The sequence below is a fragment of the Oryctolagus cuniculus genome, chromosome 1 (genome assembly GCF_964237555.1).
Source record: "Oryctolagus cuniculus chromosome 1, mOryCun1.1, whole genome shotgun sequence".
In the NCBI taxonomy this organism is placed as follows: Eukaryota; Metazoa; Chordata; class Mammalia; order Lagomorpha; family Leporidae; genus Oryctolagus; species Oryctolagus cuniculus.
Genome location: NC_091432.1, coordinates 14,769,694 through 14,784,440, shown reverse-complemented (window position 1 = coordinate 14,784,440; position 14,747 = coordinate 14,769,694). Strand labels below are relative to the sequence as shown.

Genomic DNA, 14,747 nt, shown 5'->3' with positions numbered 1-14,747 from the left:
AGTGGCGCTGGTAGTGACTGGCAAATGGCAGGATCGAGTTCGAGCGCTGGTGTCGGGTTCACCTTAGAGCCAGAACTGATTGGAAACCACATGAGCTCATCTTGGAAGAGGTGCACCTTGCAAAATCAGAGCCGGCCTGAGCTGGGAGAGAGGTTTGGAGTTTATCTCCTCCAGCCTCCTGCGGAGAGCAGTTGCCCAGCGGCTCTGGGAGTCGGCCACCCAGGTGGAGACAGGAAGCCGCCTCGGACTCCGGTCCCGTTCTCTTCTGCTGTAACCACAGTGGTTTTACGTCCCGAGCCACTGAGCCCATGTGTCCTGCAGAAAAGCATTCGTTACACGGGATATTTAAACTCAAGATTTCCCTGACGCTGGTTACACCAGCTTGCTAACTCAGTCCTGGGATAAGAGACAACACACCGTTGCCCCCACCACCACCCCAAAATCATGGCTTTTAACCTCTGGGTAGTGGCTATTCTAACATTATCTGAATATAAATTCAGTGTACCGGGGGCTGTAATTAATCCAACACACTTCTAGGATTTCAGTGAACAAGCTGAAAACAACTCCAGCCTTCCAGGGAAGCATAATCCAACAAATGACCTGAGAGTGTGTATATCCATATAACTGCTATATATATATATATATATATATATATATATATGTATGTATATGTATATATAACTGCTGTATAAGTTTTATATATATATGTATATATAACTGCTATGCTACAGGTAGAGCTTTAGCTGTGATCAACTGCAGTTTAAAAATATGTGACTCTATGCTATTTACTCCCTCCCAAGAGATCCAGGAAAATATTGAAGACACACCCTCCCCCCCAACTCATGCTGTTGGAGGCAACTCAGGGAGGGAGGGGGTGGCTGCAGAATTGGGTGGAACGAGACAGGCACTCACAGATGAAAGGGGCTACCCAGTTCAGGCGGATTATTAGGTGGCTGGGGGATGGGGCATTTGCAAGGGGCTTTAGGGAGAGCTCACAGCAGCTGGTGAGCTGGGATGAGGATGCAACAGAAGAGATCGGAACAGAAGCGATAGACAGAGTGCAGATAAAACACGAGTCCCAGAGGGCCCTAGCCAGCTGCATCCCAGGCAATCAGGAGCCCAGGCTTGGAGACCCCACCCCTGCCGTGACATCACAGGAGAGTGGGGTGGAGACAAATAAAAAGGGGGTCCCCCGCCCTGGCCCTGGACTCTTGGCAGCCAGAGTGTCAAGAGCAGAGAGAGCCTGGGCACTGGGCTGGGGTTGTCTGGCTTAAAGGAACAGGTTTCCCATTCCTGGAGCCCCTCTGAGCTACCTGCTCCAGGCTTCCTGGCCCCGAGGACCTGTCTTTCCTGAGCTGCCATTGGGCCCCTTCCCAGGGGCCCCTGAGCTCTCTGGCAGCATGAACTGTGTATCAGACTTCTTCACCTATGAGACCACCAAGTCGGTGGTTGTGAAGAGCTGGACCATCGGGATCATCAACCGAGCCGTGCAGCTTCTGATCATCTCCTACTTCGTGGGGTGAGTCTGTGACCCTGTCCTGGTGTCCTGCCCTCCCTCCATCCCACAGGGCTGCTCTTCAGGTTTACGGGCTTTGCCTTTTGGGGGAAACATTTTGCACTGTGCAGCCACTTCCTACAGACTAGCGTCAGCCCCACGCACTGGGATCTGGCCCCCAGGTGAATACTTTTCCCCAGTAAGTCCTCCAGAGTTGGAGAATGACTTCTAGATCCACACTCCAAGGAGTGGGGTCTTTGGCCTGGCACTGCCCTCCACCGGGAGCAATCCCAGGTGGCCCCTCTCCTCTACTTTCTCTCTCTCTTCCAGCCACCCCCCCACCAGAGAACAGCCAGCCCCTCCCCACATCCTCCCAGTCCCCTCAATCAGCTCTTTGGGGTCTCAAAAAGGCGAGGGAGCCTGGGGGAGGCCTGGAAACAGGGGAGATGGTAAGGATTGGTCGGTTGATGGGATTCATGGTGGGTGAGAGGGAGGGAGAACCGCTCTGCGTTGGGACGAGGAACTCCCCTCCTGGCATGGGGAGACGGTGAGAGGGCTTGGAAAGGGGAGAAACCCTTGTTCTTGGAGGCTAGGACAAAGATGGAAGCTGCCCCCTGAGGTGGCACAGATAACCACTCAAGGGGAGAGTGTCTGCAGAGGAGAAAGGTAGTGTTCCTAAACAGAGTGGGGGTCCCTCTGCAAGAATCCAGAACTGCCCGTTGTCAGACAGCACAGTTTCCCTGCTTCTGCCCGCCTTGGTGCCTGATAACCCAGCCTGAGCTCCTGGCAGCTGGCCAGGCCCAGACAACCCCTCCCGGCCCCACCTCTTGGAGGCTCACACCTCCATACACACAAAGGGCCATGGACCAGACAGCAGCTGGGGGTAGCAAGAGGGAGGCAGGAAAAAGACAGGTTCTATCTTTCTTGTGGTCATTTCCACGTAGCAGTGGGCACCTGAAAACATGGGCAGAACCTCAGAAGTTTTCTTTTCTGGTGTGTGTGGGTGCCTAGTTTCACAATGCTTCTCACAATGTGTGTGAGAGCAGCCAGGGATTGCCCATCATGAATGAATTCAGGCAAGCGATGGAGACATCCTGAGTGTGTGTGTGTGTGCAGGAGCCTGCTTACATGAAAGATCAGAGTAGTGGGTAAGGATGTACGTGAAACAATGGGAAGATATTATTTTTAAGCAAATTTTTTTTGCTCCACATGCTTGACAAAAGCCCGTAGGCTTCTGTTTGAGGATACTGTAGCAAGGGTGCGCATCCAGTGCTCCTTGCAGGGCTAGCAGAGTAGCTTTGGGGAATGGTTGAACAGCCTGGTATTCCCTTCCAGTACTGAGGTTTGGTGAGATGTGATGTTTGCTGATGTTCTGCATCTGTATCTCCCGAGCACAGTTCAAAGTGGGTTCTTAAACATCCCATGTTTGTGTGTTTGCTCAAGGCTGGGACCATTTATAGCCAAGAGACAGTGTGCTGGGCCAGGTGAGCGCAAAAGCTGTCTCAGCACATCCCCAGCCTGGCTGGCTCCGTTGGCTGCAGCCGGGAGTCATGGGAGGTAGAGATGCAGGCTCCTGGACAGCCGCCCCTGCTCATGTTTCCCCCTCGTTAGCATCAGTGCACGGGGCTGCAGCAAGCATGCGAGGCTCTTTGGCATCTTGGTTTCCAGCCCCATCCATCTCCCAGCCTGACAGCTCCCCACGGAGCAGTGCCTTCCGGTTACATCCGTGCACTCTGCAGTCTAGCCCTTTGGCCTGAGCCCATCCATCTCTGGACATATGAGCCCATGCACTTCTGTGACTTCATGAACCTGTCATAGTAAATTCAGAAAAAAAAATGTAGCCAGTATCCCTTCCAGCCAGCCATTGTGCACCAAGATGGAATGGTAGACAAAAGCAGACGGGGTCCACGCCCTCATGGGGCTTCCAGTATAAAACAATAATTCCATGACCTCACAAACATCAAGTTGCAACTATGACTCAGAGGTGTACCGAACTAGGAGAGCCACTATTGCTATGAGAGTGGGCAGGGATGAAGGAAAGTGTTCCCACAGATGTGATGACCGAGCCAGGATCTGAAAGACGGATGGGAGCAATTCAAGGGAAAGAAAGGAAGGCCCGAGGCTGAGAGTCCCCCCCACCCCCAGCATGGGGAAAGAGCCTAGCAAAGCGGAGGGTGCCCTGTGGCTGGAATGGAGGGAGCAGAGGCAAAGGTGCTGTCAGGTGGATGTGCACACAGAGGCCATTCTTCAGACTCTCGGAGAGCTTGCCCACAGAAGCGTTTAACTCTGCACACATGTGTGTGTGAGAGATGGAGAGGGACAGACATGATGAGATCTGAGTTATGAAGGTCGCCTTTGCTTATATGCCAAGGCACTGGAGAGAGTGAAAGTGGGTGCAGGAAAACTTGTTAAGAAGTGGAAAGAGGCCGGCGCCACGGCTCACTTTGCTAATCCTCCGCCTGTGGCACCGGCACCCCGGGGTTCTAGTCCCGGTTGGGGAGCCAGATTCTGTCCTGGTTGCTCCTCTTCCAGTCCAGCTCTCTGCTGTGGCCCGGGAGTGCAGTGGAGGATGGCCCAAGTACTTGGGCCCTGTACCCACATGGGAGACCAGGAGGAAGCACCTGGCTCCTGGCTTCGGATCGGCGCAGCGCCGGCCGTAGCGGCCATTTGGGGGGTGAACCAATGGAAAAGGAAGACCTTTCTCTCTGTCACTCTCTCACTGTCTAACTCTGCCTGTCAAAAAAAAAAAAAAAAAAAAAAAAAAAAAGAAGTGGAAAGAGACGACAGCAGCCCAGACTTGGCAGACTGTGTAAGGATTTTTACTGCTGTGATGGTAATGTCTAACTAGTGCTGGGCCCTGTCATCCCACCATGTGGGCAGAACTGACCTAGAACATAACTAGGGAGAACCAGCCATTTCTGGGTGCATTTGCAACAGTACAGCATCCAGCTATCTCTACACAGTCACCCCCGCCTGAAGCCCTGGGCTGCGTGTCTGTGGTGGACTCCATGTCTTCTCTGTCTCTTTTACCCAGCCCCAGTGCACAGAGACCAGGACTGACCTGGTGTTTCTCACCCCATGGGCTGGGACTTCCTAACATTAACCCCCGTTCTGGATCCCATGTGGAGACCTAAGGAGGAAGTAGAGGAAAACCCTGGGACCCCAATCTTTACAAATGCTGGCTGGTGCTTGGCCTGAGGTTGGTCAAGGGCCCTTCCCAAAGAAGCTGCCTCATTGCAGGCAAGGCATTTCCCGGCCCTTTGATACCCCATTCCTTGGGAAAACCAGTGGTGGTTGATGGTTCTTCCAACCAATCACAGGCCTGCCTTGCCTGTCTTCTTCCTCCTCTTACCAAGACCAATCTGCAAATTCACCCTGTGGGCAACCACCTGTAATATTCAGTCTCTTTGTAGATCCAATGAATGAGTCCAATGCTTAAAGCAGTTAAAAGGGAGGCATTGCCCTGGTTTAAAGAGAAGGGTTTGGAATTCCACCTCTTCCCATCCCCACCTCATCCCCTGAGCCCCAGGTAGCACCCTGCAGCACCTGATCAGTCAGCAGATGACAACTATGGTGGGAGACCTGTGGGAATTCCCCATGTCACAGGTGCAAGGAGATTAGTGATTCCTCTGTGCCTGCCCTGGCTGGGGGAGCAGGGAACATGGAGCAACCCAGCTCTGACACCAACAAGGAGCAGGGCCTTGGAGAAGTTCCTGTCCATCTCTAGGTCTTAGTCCTCATACCTGGAGAATGGGTTCAGGAATACCTCCTCCCAGGGAGTAAGAGGAGGGGAGGTAACAGGCGTCAAGTGCCTTGCCTGAGATGGTGACTCTCATCGGTGGAAACTATCATCATTCCACAGACCCCCAGTGCACTCCTGCCTTTCCCTCTGCCCTGTTCACACTTCCTGAAGAAACTCTTCCTGGGCATACACAATGCACATTCTTCATGCCCACTTGCTGGCCTCCTCCTGACTCCCTGTCGGGTGGACGGGAGGGTGTTAGGACACTGCTCTGGCCTCTTCCCTAAACATCCCACATGCCAAGGAGCTGCCACCCGCCTTCCGCTCTATAAATAATAAACTGGGAATGCGAGAAAAAATAAAAGCATCCGAGTAAATGCCAAGAACCGGAGGCTTAGTCCTGCCCCATCTCCCAAGCCCAGGCCTCCAGAGACAGACTCAACCCTTCTGTGCTGGAAACAAAGCCTCCCCTTATTTCCAGCTGCCCTGATAACATCCTCAGCCCCCGCCAGGGACCAATGTGGCCTCTCCTCCCTGCTTGGCACAGGAAGGCCTTAAAGGAGGAGGAAGGAGGGTGTTAATGCTCTTCTGAGTCCTTGGCCCCTTCCTCCGGGGACTTTCCTAAACCAGGAGATGCTGTCCCTGGTGATGGAGCAGGGGCTGGCAGGACAAGCACCAGGGTCCAATTCGGGCCCTGAGCTAGGGCACAGCTGGAGCCTGCATTGAGGTGGCCATGTGAGGCCTGGAGCAGAATGCCGGGTTTGGAACCCACATGCTAGCTGTATGGTGTTGGGAGCATCAGCACACACCTCCGTGCCTCGGTTTCCTCATTTGTGGCGTGATCTGTGACTAGGCACACTGGGGCTCCGGAAGGGCGTGTTTAGGCTGTGGCTCCCACTCTGGAGAGTGCTCAGCTGCAGCAGCAGCCGTCTCAGCTGGGAGCAGAGAGCCTGGGCCAGGAGCCCTCACTCGCTTCACTGTGGAGGATCCCGGGCCATGAGCCAGTCATGCCCGTTTGGAGAACTGCGTGCTGCCCACTCCTCTGCTAGGACTAACGTGGGGCGGGTAAGGTTTCTGTCTGAGGCACACTTCTCGGGAGGTCTGAAGGAAACCCCACCTCTCCCAAATAGAGGAGGAAAGTGCTAGCGAGGTAAAGTGGACAGAGCCACAGACTTCCGTAGAGGTATGGCATTCATAAAAGCATTTTACAAGCAAATGAGTAACTCCTAATGGTGCGTTCATTTGGATGTTGCTGTTGTAAGCAGCAGCAATAAAACAGGTAACAGGCTTGGAGCCATTTGCCAGGGCCGGCCGTGACTCCACCCTTTCTCCCCAACTCAAGAAAGCATGCCGAGTGCAAGTGAGTGACAGGGGGAAAATGACATGTGATGCAATCGCTTGCTATACCATTTCACAACAAGTACATATTACACATACACAGTGCTCACCTTGCACCCCATAAATACATACAATGATTACCTGCCCACTGCAAATGAAAATTATTAAGTAAGTAAGCAAAGAAAGCTCCATTGTCAGGATAACCACAAGCCCTGCACTGAGAACTGAGGCAGAGCCACTTGCAAATGTCAGCCAGCGTTTGCAGTAAACATGACTGTGGTTCCCACCCTACAAGTGACTTTGACCCTCATGTGTTTGCATCTCCCAACAGTGGAGGACCCCAAAGGTCACCCAGTCTGACTTTTACCCAGGAAAGGGGTCTCCTCCCAGCACACCTGGAAGGGGAGCTTCAGGTTCCTCCTTGAGGGACAGGCGTTTGGCAGAGTTGTTAAGACACCAATTAGGATGCCCAGATCCCATCTCAGAGTGCCCAGCTCCAGCCCTGGGAATGCTTCAGTTCCAATTCTCCTATCAGACCTCAAAAAGCAGTAGTGAAGGCTCAAGTAGTTGGGTACCTGCCACCCACATGGGAGACTCAGATGGAGTTTTTGGCATTGGCCTGGCCATTATGGGCATTTGGAAGCATGTCTCTCTCTCTCTCCCTCTCTCTCTCTCAAATAAATAAATAAATACATTTTTAAAATTCTCTTTTTAAAGTCTCTTCTTGAGTTTCCCCAATCATGGGGCACCCACCACATCCCAGAGCTGACCATTCATGGCCAGCACTGGGGTTGTTAAAAGCTCCTGGGTGATTGTGGCATAATGAGTTAAGCCACCACCTACGACACAGGCATCCCATATGGGCACTGGCTCGTGTCCTGGTTACTCCACTTCCAACTCCCTGCTAATACACCTGGGAAAGCAGCAGAAGATGGCCCTAGTATTTGGGGTCCTGCTACCCACATGGGAGATCCAGCAAAAGTTCCTGGCTGTTGTGACCATTTGAGGAGTGAATCGACAGATGAAAACTCTCTCTCCTCTCTCTCTCTCTCTCTCTCTCTCTCTTTTCTCTCTCTCTGACTTTGCCTTTCAAACAAATTAGTACATATTTTTAAAAAAAGATATATTTTTTTTGAAAGGCAGAGTTACAGATAGGCAGAGGCAATGAAAGAGAGAGGTCTTCCATCCATTGGTTCACTCCCCAAATGGCCACAATGACCAGAGCTTGGCTAGTCTGAAGCCAGAAACTAGGAGTTTCTTCCAGGTCTCCCACGTGAGTACAGGGGCCCAAGGGCTTGAACCATCAACTGCTGCTTTCCCAGAAGTATTAGCAGGGAGCTGGATAGGAAGTGGAGCAGCCAGGACTTGAACCGGTGCCCACACGGGATGCCAGCACTACAAGCAATGGCTTTACCTGCCATGCCACAGCACCAGTCCCAACAAGTACATCTTGAAAGAAAGAAGCTCCTGAGCTTGAGACCCCTTGCCTGCCTTCTGAACTCTTCACACGGCCCTAGTGTGGCCTCTGCAGCCACCCAGCCAAGGATTTCCAGAGCTTTGTCCCCGAGCTGTGCAGTGTCACTTTCCTGCCACTCTCCTGCATTTGAGGTGGTTTTCCAACCTTATTCCACCCTGGTTAGGTGCAGAGAGTGACCCTAGCATTTCCAAACGTGAGCTCCTCGATTCCATGAGATGTCACCACCATGCCTCCCAAGCTAGCTTCTGTGGTCCCATAAGCCTGGGAGGCAGCAAGGTTAACAAGGTTTAGCAGATTTATTTGTTTTTTGTTTGTTTGCATTGGATGTCTTGCCTTGAGGAGGTAAGGGCAGCAGAAAGCATTTTGCAAACACGCTGGTGGGCTTTTCTCACCTGTGGTGGGGGGAGAGTGACAGCAGCTGCCTCTCAGTGTGTCACGCAGGCTGCAAGAGCAGTACTGATTGAGGTGGAGAGAGGTTTGAGATTTTAGGGTTGTGCTGAATGGTGGAAAGACTGGTTCCTGGCAGAAGCGCAGGGAAGGAGTTGCCAGCAAGTGTGTGCAGGCAGGGACAGCTGGGAGAGCCTGAGAAGGCCCATGGGGTGACAGAAGCTAAGGCCTCCCCTGGTCCTTGTGGGCCCAGAACGGCTCAGAGATGCAAGGAGAAGCCAGTGCAAGTAAATGACCACTGGGTGGCAGCACAATCCAAGGAATAAGATTAGGGGCCCTCTCTACTCCCACCACCACGGCCACCACCTTTCCAACCCAGCTCCATTTACCTGCCATGTACACACAGCTGCTGCCCCTCTCTTCCTCCTCCATCCTTATCACCTCACACTTGGGCAGATGGACACCCAGGCACCCTGTCCGCAGGGTCCTTCAATGATTTGGGCCTTGGGGATACAGCCACCAACAAAGCTGGGATGCCCAGCATGAGAGAGCCCGTGGGGTTCCTCGGCCCCTACAGTCTCCAGCAGAGAGAAGAGCTGAGCCACGCATTCTCAGTGGGGCAATGCCACCCTGAGGGGTGAAAGTGGGTTCTTAAGAGGTCAAATTGATTTTATGCGTAAATCCTAAATACACATAGAGCGCATAAACAGATACCTTTGATACTAAAGTTTCCAAAGTTCAAAGGCTCAGGAGATGGGTGGTCATGGGGAAAAGGTGGAAAAGGCTGCTGTAAACCAACCAAGGGCTCCCTCCCCTCCAGTGCCAGCTTTCCCCTGCCAGGCAACGCCCCACCCCCACCCCCATCGTCCTAATGTAGGTAGAAGGAGACCTGGCTGTGGCCCCTATCTGCCGAGCCTGTGGGCACCTCTTTGTCTCTCTGTCTCTTCCCCTCTCCCTGTCCCTTCTGTCCTGCCGCAGGTGGGTTTTCCTGCATGAGAAGGCGTACCAGGTGCGGGACACTGCCATCGAGTCCTCGGTGGTGACCAAGGTGAAGGGCTTCGGACGCTATGCCAACAGAGTCATGGACGTGTCTGATTACGTGACCCCACCCCAGGTACAATCTCCCCACCCCCTACTCCAGGCAGCCTGTGGATGCCCAGACGCTGGGCAGGGCAAGGACAGTGGCAATGGGATCTGCAAGCCAGAACCTGTGGTGTCAGTGACCCAGAGACCCTCTCCCCAGCTGCTGGGACCTGCCTTGCAGCATTCACTGCTAAGCATCAGGAAGGCAGCGCCCCCTCCAGGCTCTGCCTCAACGAGGGACAACACAAAAAGTGGGCAAGAAGGACGGTGTGGGGGTGGAAGAGAGCCTGGTTTGGATCCCAGCTCTGCACTGGGCCAAATCACTCCCTGGAGCCTCAGGTTCCTCATCCGTAGAGTGGGGAGAGCGACCATCACGACCTCATGGACTGAGGCCCTTGCATTTCTTCCCCCCTTCTCTCTTCTCTTCCCAAGGGCACCTCTGTCTTTGTCATCATCACCAAGATGATCGTTACTGAAAACCAGATGCAAGGGTTCTGCCCAGAGGTGAGGGGAGGGAGGGAGGGAGGAAGGGAGGTCAGAGGAAGCTGGTGAAGGGAGTTGGGGTGGTGGTGGCAGGGAGGGGCATGGGAGTAAGCAGAGGCCCAAAGTCCAGCCATGGGGCTGTGACCAGGGACCTCCGCCCTCCAGAGGCTGTAGCTGTGGGAGGCAGTGGGGACCCAGAGGCTCAGCTGGGGGCCAGGGCAGGGCCCTTCACCCACATGCCGACCTGTCTGTCCACAGAACGAAGAGAAATACCGCTGTGTGTCTGACAGCCAGTGCGGGCCCGAGCGCTTTCCTGGTGGGGGTGAGTGCCTGGGACCCCGGAACCCACCCAAGAAAGGGAGTGGGAGCCAACCCACCCCGTGTCATTCTGCTTTTGGGTGCCAGACCCCATGAGGGCCACGGGGGCAACACGACCCCTGGCCCCTGAGGAACTCCCAGTCTGGGCACTGGCAGAGGGTACAGTGTAGTGACAGGTGCTGTTCAGGAGGTGAAGAAAAGACTCTGGGAGCCCGAGGAAGGGAGCGACACTGGTTCTGCATGGGTGGACCTCAAAGGTTTCCGGAGGTGGTGGGCTTTTGGGAGGGCTTTGGCAGGACAGAGGGGGCCTCCTCTGGCTGCAGCAGGCCCTGGGGGCAAAAGTGGAAGGGTGAAAAGACAACAGGTGGTGGATGGGTGGGCTGGGGCTGGGGCTGGGGCTGGGGCTCTGGTGGAGAGAAGGGAGGAGGAGAGGAGGGAGAGAGCACAGCAGGGCAAACCTGCCTGTCTCTCCCTGTGCCTGCTGGTTGGGGTAGGCTTGAGGAGAAGGAGGAGGAGGGAGGGAGAGGCCCAGGGCAGGGCCACCCAGCACTGTGGCTTCACCCTCCCAGGCATCCTCACTGGCCGCTGTGTGAACTATAGCGCTGACCTCCGGACCTGTGAGATCCAGGGCTGGTGCCCCACCGAAGTGGACACGGTGGAAAGGTGGGGACCTGAGCCAGACCGCAGAGGGCCAGGCTGGGCTCTGCCTCTCTGAGCATCTCTGAGCTGGTGACAGGGCTGTGGCTCCCCTGAGAACATCCCCTCCCAGGGTGGGAAGTGGCCCCAGGGCATCGTTCCACATTCACTCTCCTCTCCCGCCACCCTCAGGCCCCCCAGGCCTACCTTTGGTGAGCTCTCAGAGGCCTGCAGCTGTAAGCAGTGACCCCTGGGAAGGGAGCTGGCCCCTAGGAGAAAGGAGAAAGGCTCCCCACCATCCTCCCCCTCCCCACTCCATCCCATCTTCCCTTCCTCCCGAGAAGCTAAGGCCTCCTGGTCGTGCCCGCAGGCCCATCATGATGGAAGCTGAGAACTTCACCATTTTCATCAAGAACAGCATCCGCTTCCCTCTCTTCAACTTTGAGAAGTGAGTCCTCCCTTCCGGCCCGAAGCCTGGGTGCCGAGCACCCCTCCTCGCAACCCTGTACTTGATTTTAGGAGAGAGGTTCCCCCTTGTACAATCTCTCCATCTTCCTCCCTCCCCGGGGGCTCCCAGCCTCCCAGATAGCCATGATGTCCTCCCTAAGGGCTCAGAACCCAGGAGGCTCTCAGGATGGGGGCAGGGGAACAGTGTAAACCTGGCCCTGGAACACAGGTGCCGCCAGGTCCCCTGCTTAGTTCAGCTCAAACTGCTCGGCTGGGCCCTGACCAGAAGCAAAGCACAATGCCGGGCACCACAGAGGGGCAGAGGACAATGAGGGGGTGGCTCCTGCCCTCCACGAGCCCCTTGCCTGGCAGCCTGGGGGGGAGGTCAGACATGGATACATGTGACTCTAATATGGGATGGAGGGTGGGAGGTGCCCAGGAAAGATGCAGGAGAAGGGGGGACGGGGAGTGGTGAGCGTCCACGACTCGGGCCTCAGACCCCCCTCCCTGGGTGAGGAGAGCCCCCAGGCTCCAGCAGCTGGAGAACGTGTGTGTCTCCCGTCACCCTGGGCCTGCTTCTCTCTTCTGTTCTCCCCCCAGGGGGAACCTGCTTCCCAACCTGACAGCCAGGGACATGAAGACGTGCCGCTTCCACCCAGACAAGGCCCCCTTCTGCCCCATCCTACGGGTGGGGGATGTGGTCAAGTTTGCGGGGCAGGATTTTGCCAAACTGGCCAGCACGGTAAGGATGTAGCCCTTCTTCCATGACCCTGAACTGAGGAAGTTCAATCTTTGACTAAGACTCCAGGCCGCCCCACCCCACTGCAGGCAGCTGGGATACCAGGAAGAAGAAGCCACAGTGAGACAGCGCCACCTGGTGGAAGCACCCCAGGCCTGCCACTGGCTTTGGGTCAATCCTTTTTCGGTCTGCTCTTGCCCTGAGTTATGTGGTCTTGCGGATCCGCCCCCTAAAGCTGTCCCTGACCCTCAATTTCCCATTCCTGCCTTCACGCTGCACCACCAGGAAAGACCTTAGGTCTCAGGAAGGGGGTCCCACCCCAGGACAGTGGACCGGTAGTCGGTTTCTCTCTCCTCCTGTGCTGTAGCTAATGGATCGAGAAGTTCAAAAGTAGGATTTGGAGACTCTGGGCTTCTCACCCTGGCCACAGCACTTCTTTCCTGAGCGCAAATCACTTTTCACCCTCTCAGTCGGTCTTCTGTCGCTCTAACAAAACGCCTGAGAGCAGTACGAAGAGCAGGGAGTTACTTAGCGCATGGGGCTGGAGGCTGGGGAGTCAGGGCAGAGCGAGTGTGCTAGCTGGGCTCTCTCTCTTCTGCCAGAACCACTGCCGCCATCATGGGCCCCACCCTCGTGACCTCATCCATTCACAATCACCCCCACAGTCCACTCTCCAACATCCTGAACACGGGAGTTTGAGGACTAGGGTTCCAACACCTGAACTTTCCGGGGGACCTATTCAAATCCCAGCAGTCAACCCCTGCTGCCTGACTGTATCAGGGGGGTCTGAGGGCTGTGGGAGAGCTGACACCCTGCCCTTCCCTTCAGGGCGGCGTTCTGGGCATCAAGATCGGCTGGGTGTGTGACTTGGACAAGGCCTGGGACCAGTGCATCCCCAAATACTCCTTCACCCGGCTGGATGGCGTTTCTGAGAAGAGCAGCGTCTCCCCAGGCTACAACTTCAGGTAATCCCCGGCCTCCTGGGATGTCAGGAGGAGAGGCACAGGCTGCTGTGAACTTTGTCTCAAGCAGCAGGGAAAGAAGGACACCCCCACCCACACACACACACCCTCCTCGACCCCAGGGTTTCAGCTCAAAACCAGGAAGGGCTTGCTTCATTTGAAAGGCAGAGTTACAGACAGAGGCAGAGACGAAAGAGAGATCTTCTATGTGCTGGTTCACTCCCCAAATGGCTACAATGGCTGGGGCTGGGCTAGGCAGAAGCCAAGAGCCCAGAACTCCATCCAGGTTTCCCACGTCAGTGCAAGGGCCATCTTCCACCGCTTTCCCAGGGACATTAGCAGAGAGCTGGATCGGAAGTGGAGCGGCTGGGACTTGAACCAGCATCCATGTGGGAAGTGGGCATTGTGAGCAGTGACTTAGCCACAACACTAGCTCCAGGAAGGGCTTTGTACAGTCAGTCACCTGGCGACAGATGGGCTGCACCATGGGTAGTGGCTGCATCACTGGGTGATGGGTGGGCTGCACTGTGGGTAGTGGTTCTGTTGCTGGGTGATGGGGGTGCTGCACCGTGGGTAGTGGCTCCGTCACTGGGTGATGGGTGGGCTCCACTGTGAGTAGTGGCTCCATTGCTGGGTGATACATGGGCTGTACCAAGGGTAGTGGCTGCATCGCTGGGTGATGGGGTGGGCTGCACCGTGGGTAGTCACTCCATCGCTGGAAGGGGCACTGCCACTCCAGATGGGAGGTCAGAACAGGTGATCAAGGTCTCCTGAAATGTCGGGGTGCTGTGACCCCTTTCCTGTCCTCAGCTCTGGCCCCGATGCTGTAATGTGCTTAGGTGACCCCCAGAGAGCCCCTAGTCCCTGTCCTGCACCTGGATCTTCTAAGATCTCTCACCCCACAAAGTAAAGGCCTTTACATTTCAGAAGAGTTTTGTGTTTCTGGCTAAAGAGGAAATGTCATGTGAGTCACAAATAACAACTATGGTGATCACAGTGGCTTTCCCAACAAGGACTCAAACCCGCCTTTAAATCTCATGACTTGAGACTCAGGGATCTTTGGGTGAATTTTCCATTTTGAAGAAAGTGATTGAGAGACGCACCAGGATAAAGCATTTGGAACAAGTGCTTGACCCCCTCCCGACCTGATTTCCCCACCTGTGAAATGGTGATGACACCCTTAGCATCTCTCTCTCTCTCTTTTTTTTTTTTTTTTCCAGTAAGTCACCATGCCTTTATTTTATTTTGTCTTTTATTTACTGGAAAGTCAGAAGGATGGGGAGAGAAAGAAACAGAGATCATCCATTTCCTGGCTCACTCCCAAAATGTCCACAGTACATGGGGCTGGGCAGAAGCCAGCAACACCACCTGGGTCTCCCACGTGGGTGACAGGGACCCAACTACTTGAGCCATTTCTTACTGCCTCTCAGGGTGCACACAAACAGGAACCAGGAATGGGAAGCAGAGCCAGGACTTAAACCCAGGCCCTCCAGGACAAGATGCACCCCCCCACCCACCCCACCCCACCCCACCCCCGCAAGCTGTGTCTTAAGGGCTGTTCCAGATGGCTGCCTCTCCTATTGTTGGGTTGAGGACCCCATTAGCCAGTGCCTGGAAACCTCTGACACCCTCTTGTTTTT

The 14,747-nt window shown here is 54.9% G+C and overlaps 1 protein-coding gene across 2 annotated transcripts in view; it reads left to right on the top strand.

The window, feature by feature from the left end:
* The first annotated feature begins 308 nt into the window (after nt 1-308).
* Nucleotides 309-14,747, top strand: part of P2RX3 (purinergic receptor P2X 3) — a 32,551-nt gene continuing 18,112 nt past the window's right edge. For both annotated transcript variants that reach the window (XM_051854032.2, XM_051854052.2), the window contains exons 1-8: nt 309-1,519; nt 9,418-9,553; nt 9,955-10,026; nt 10,264-10,327; nt 10,893-10,986; nt 11,330-11,407; nt 12,007-12,148; nt 12,974-13,110. In XM_051854032.2, coding sequence (XP_051709992.1) covers nt 1,401-1,519; nt 9,418-9,553; nt 9,955-10,026; nt 10,264-10,327; nt 10,893-10,986; nt 11,330-11,407; nt 12,007-12,148; nt 12,974-13,110 — 842 coding nt within the window. In that variant the 5' untranslated portion in view covers nt 309-1,400. The remainder of the gene's footprint in view (nt 1,520-9,417; nt 9,554-9,954; nt 10,027-10,263; nt 10,328-10,892; nt 10,987-11,329; nt 11,408-12,006; nt 12,149-12,973; nt 13,111-14,747) is intronic.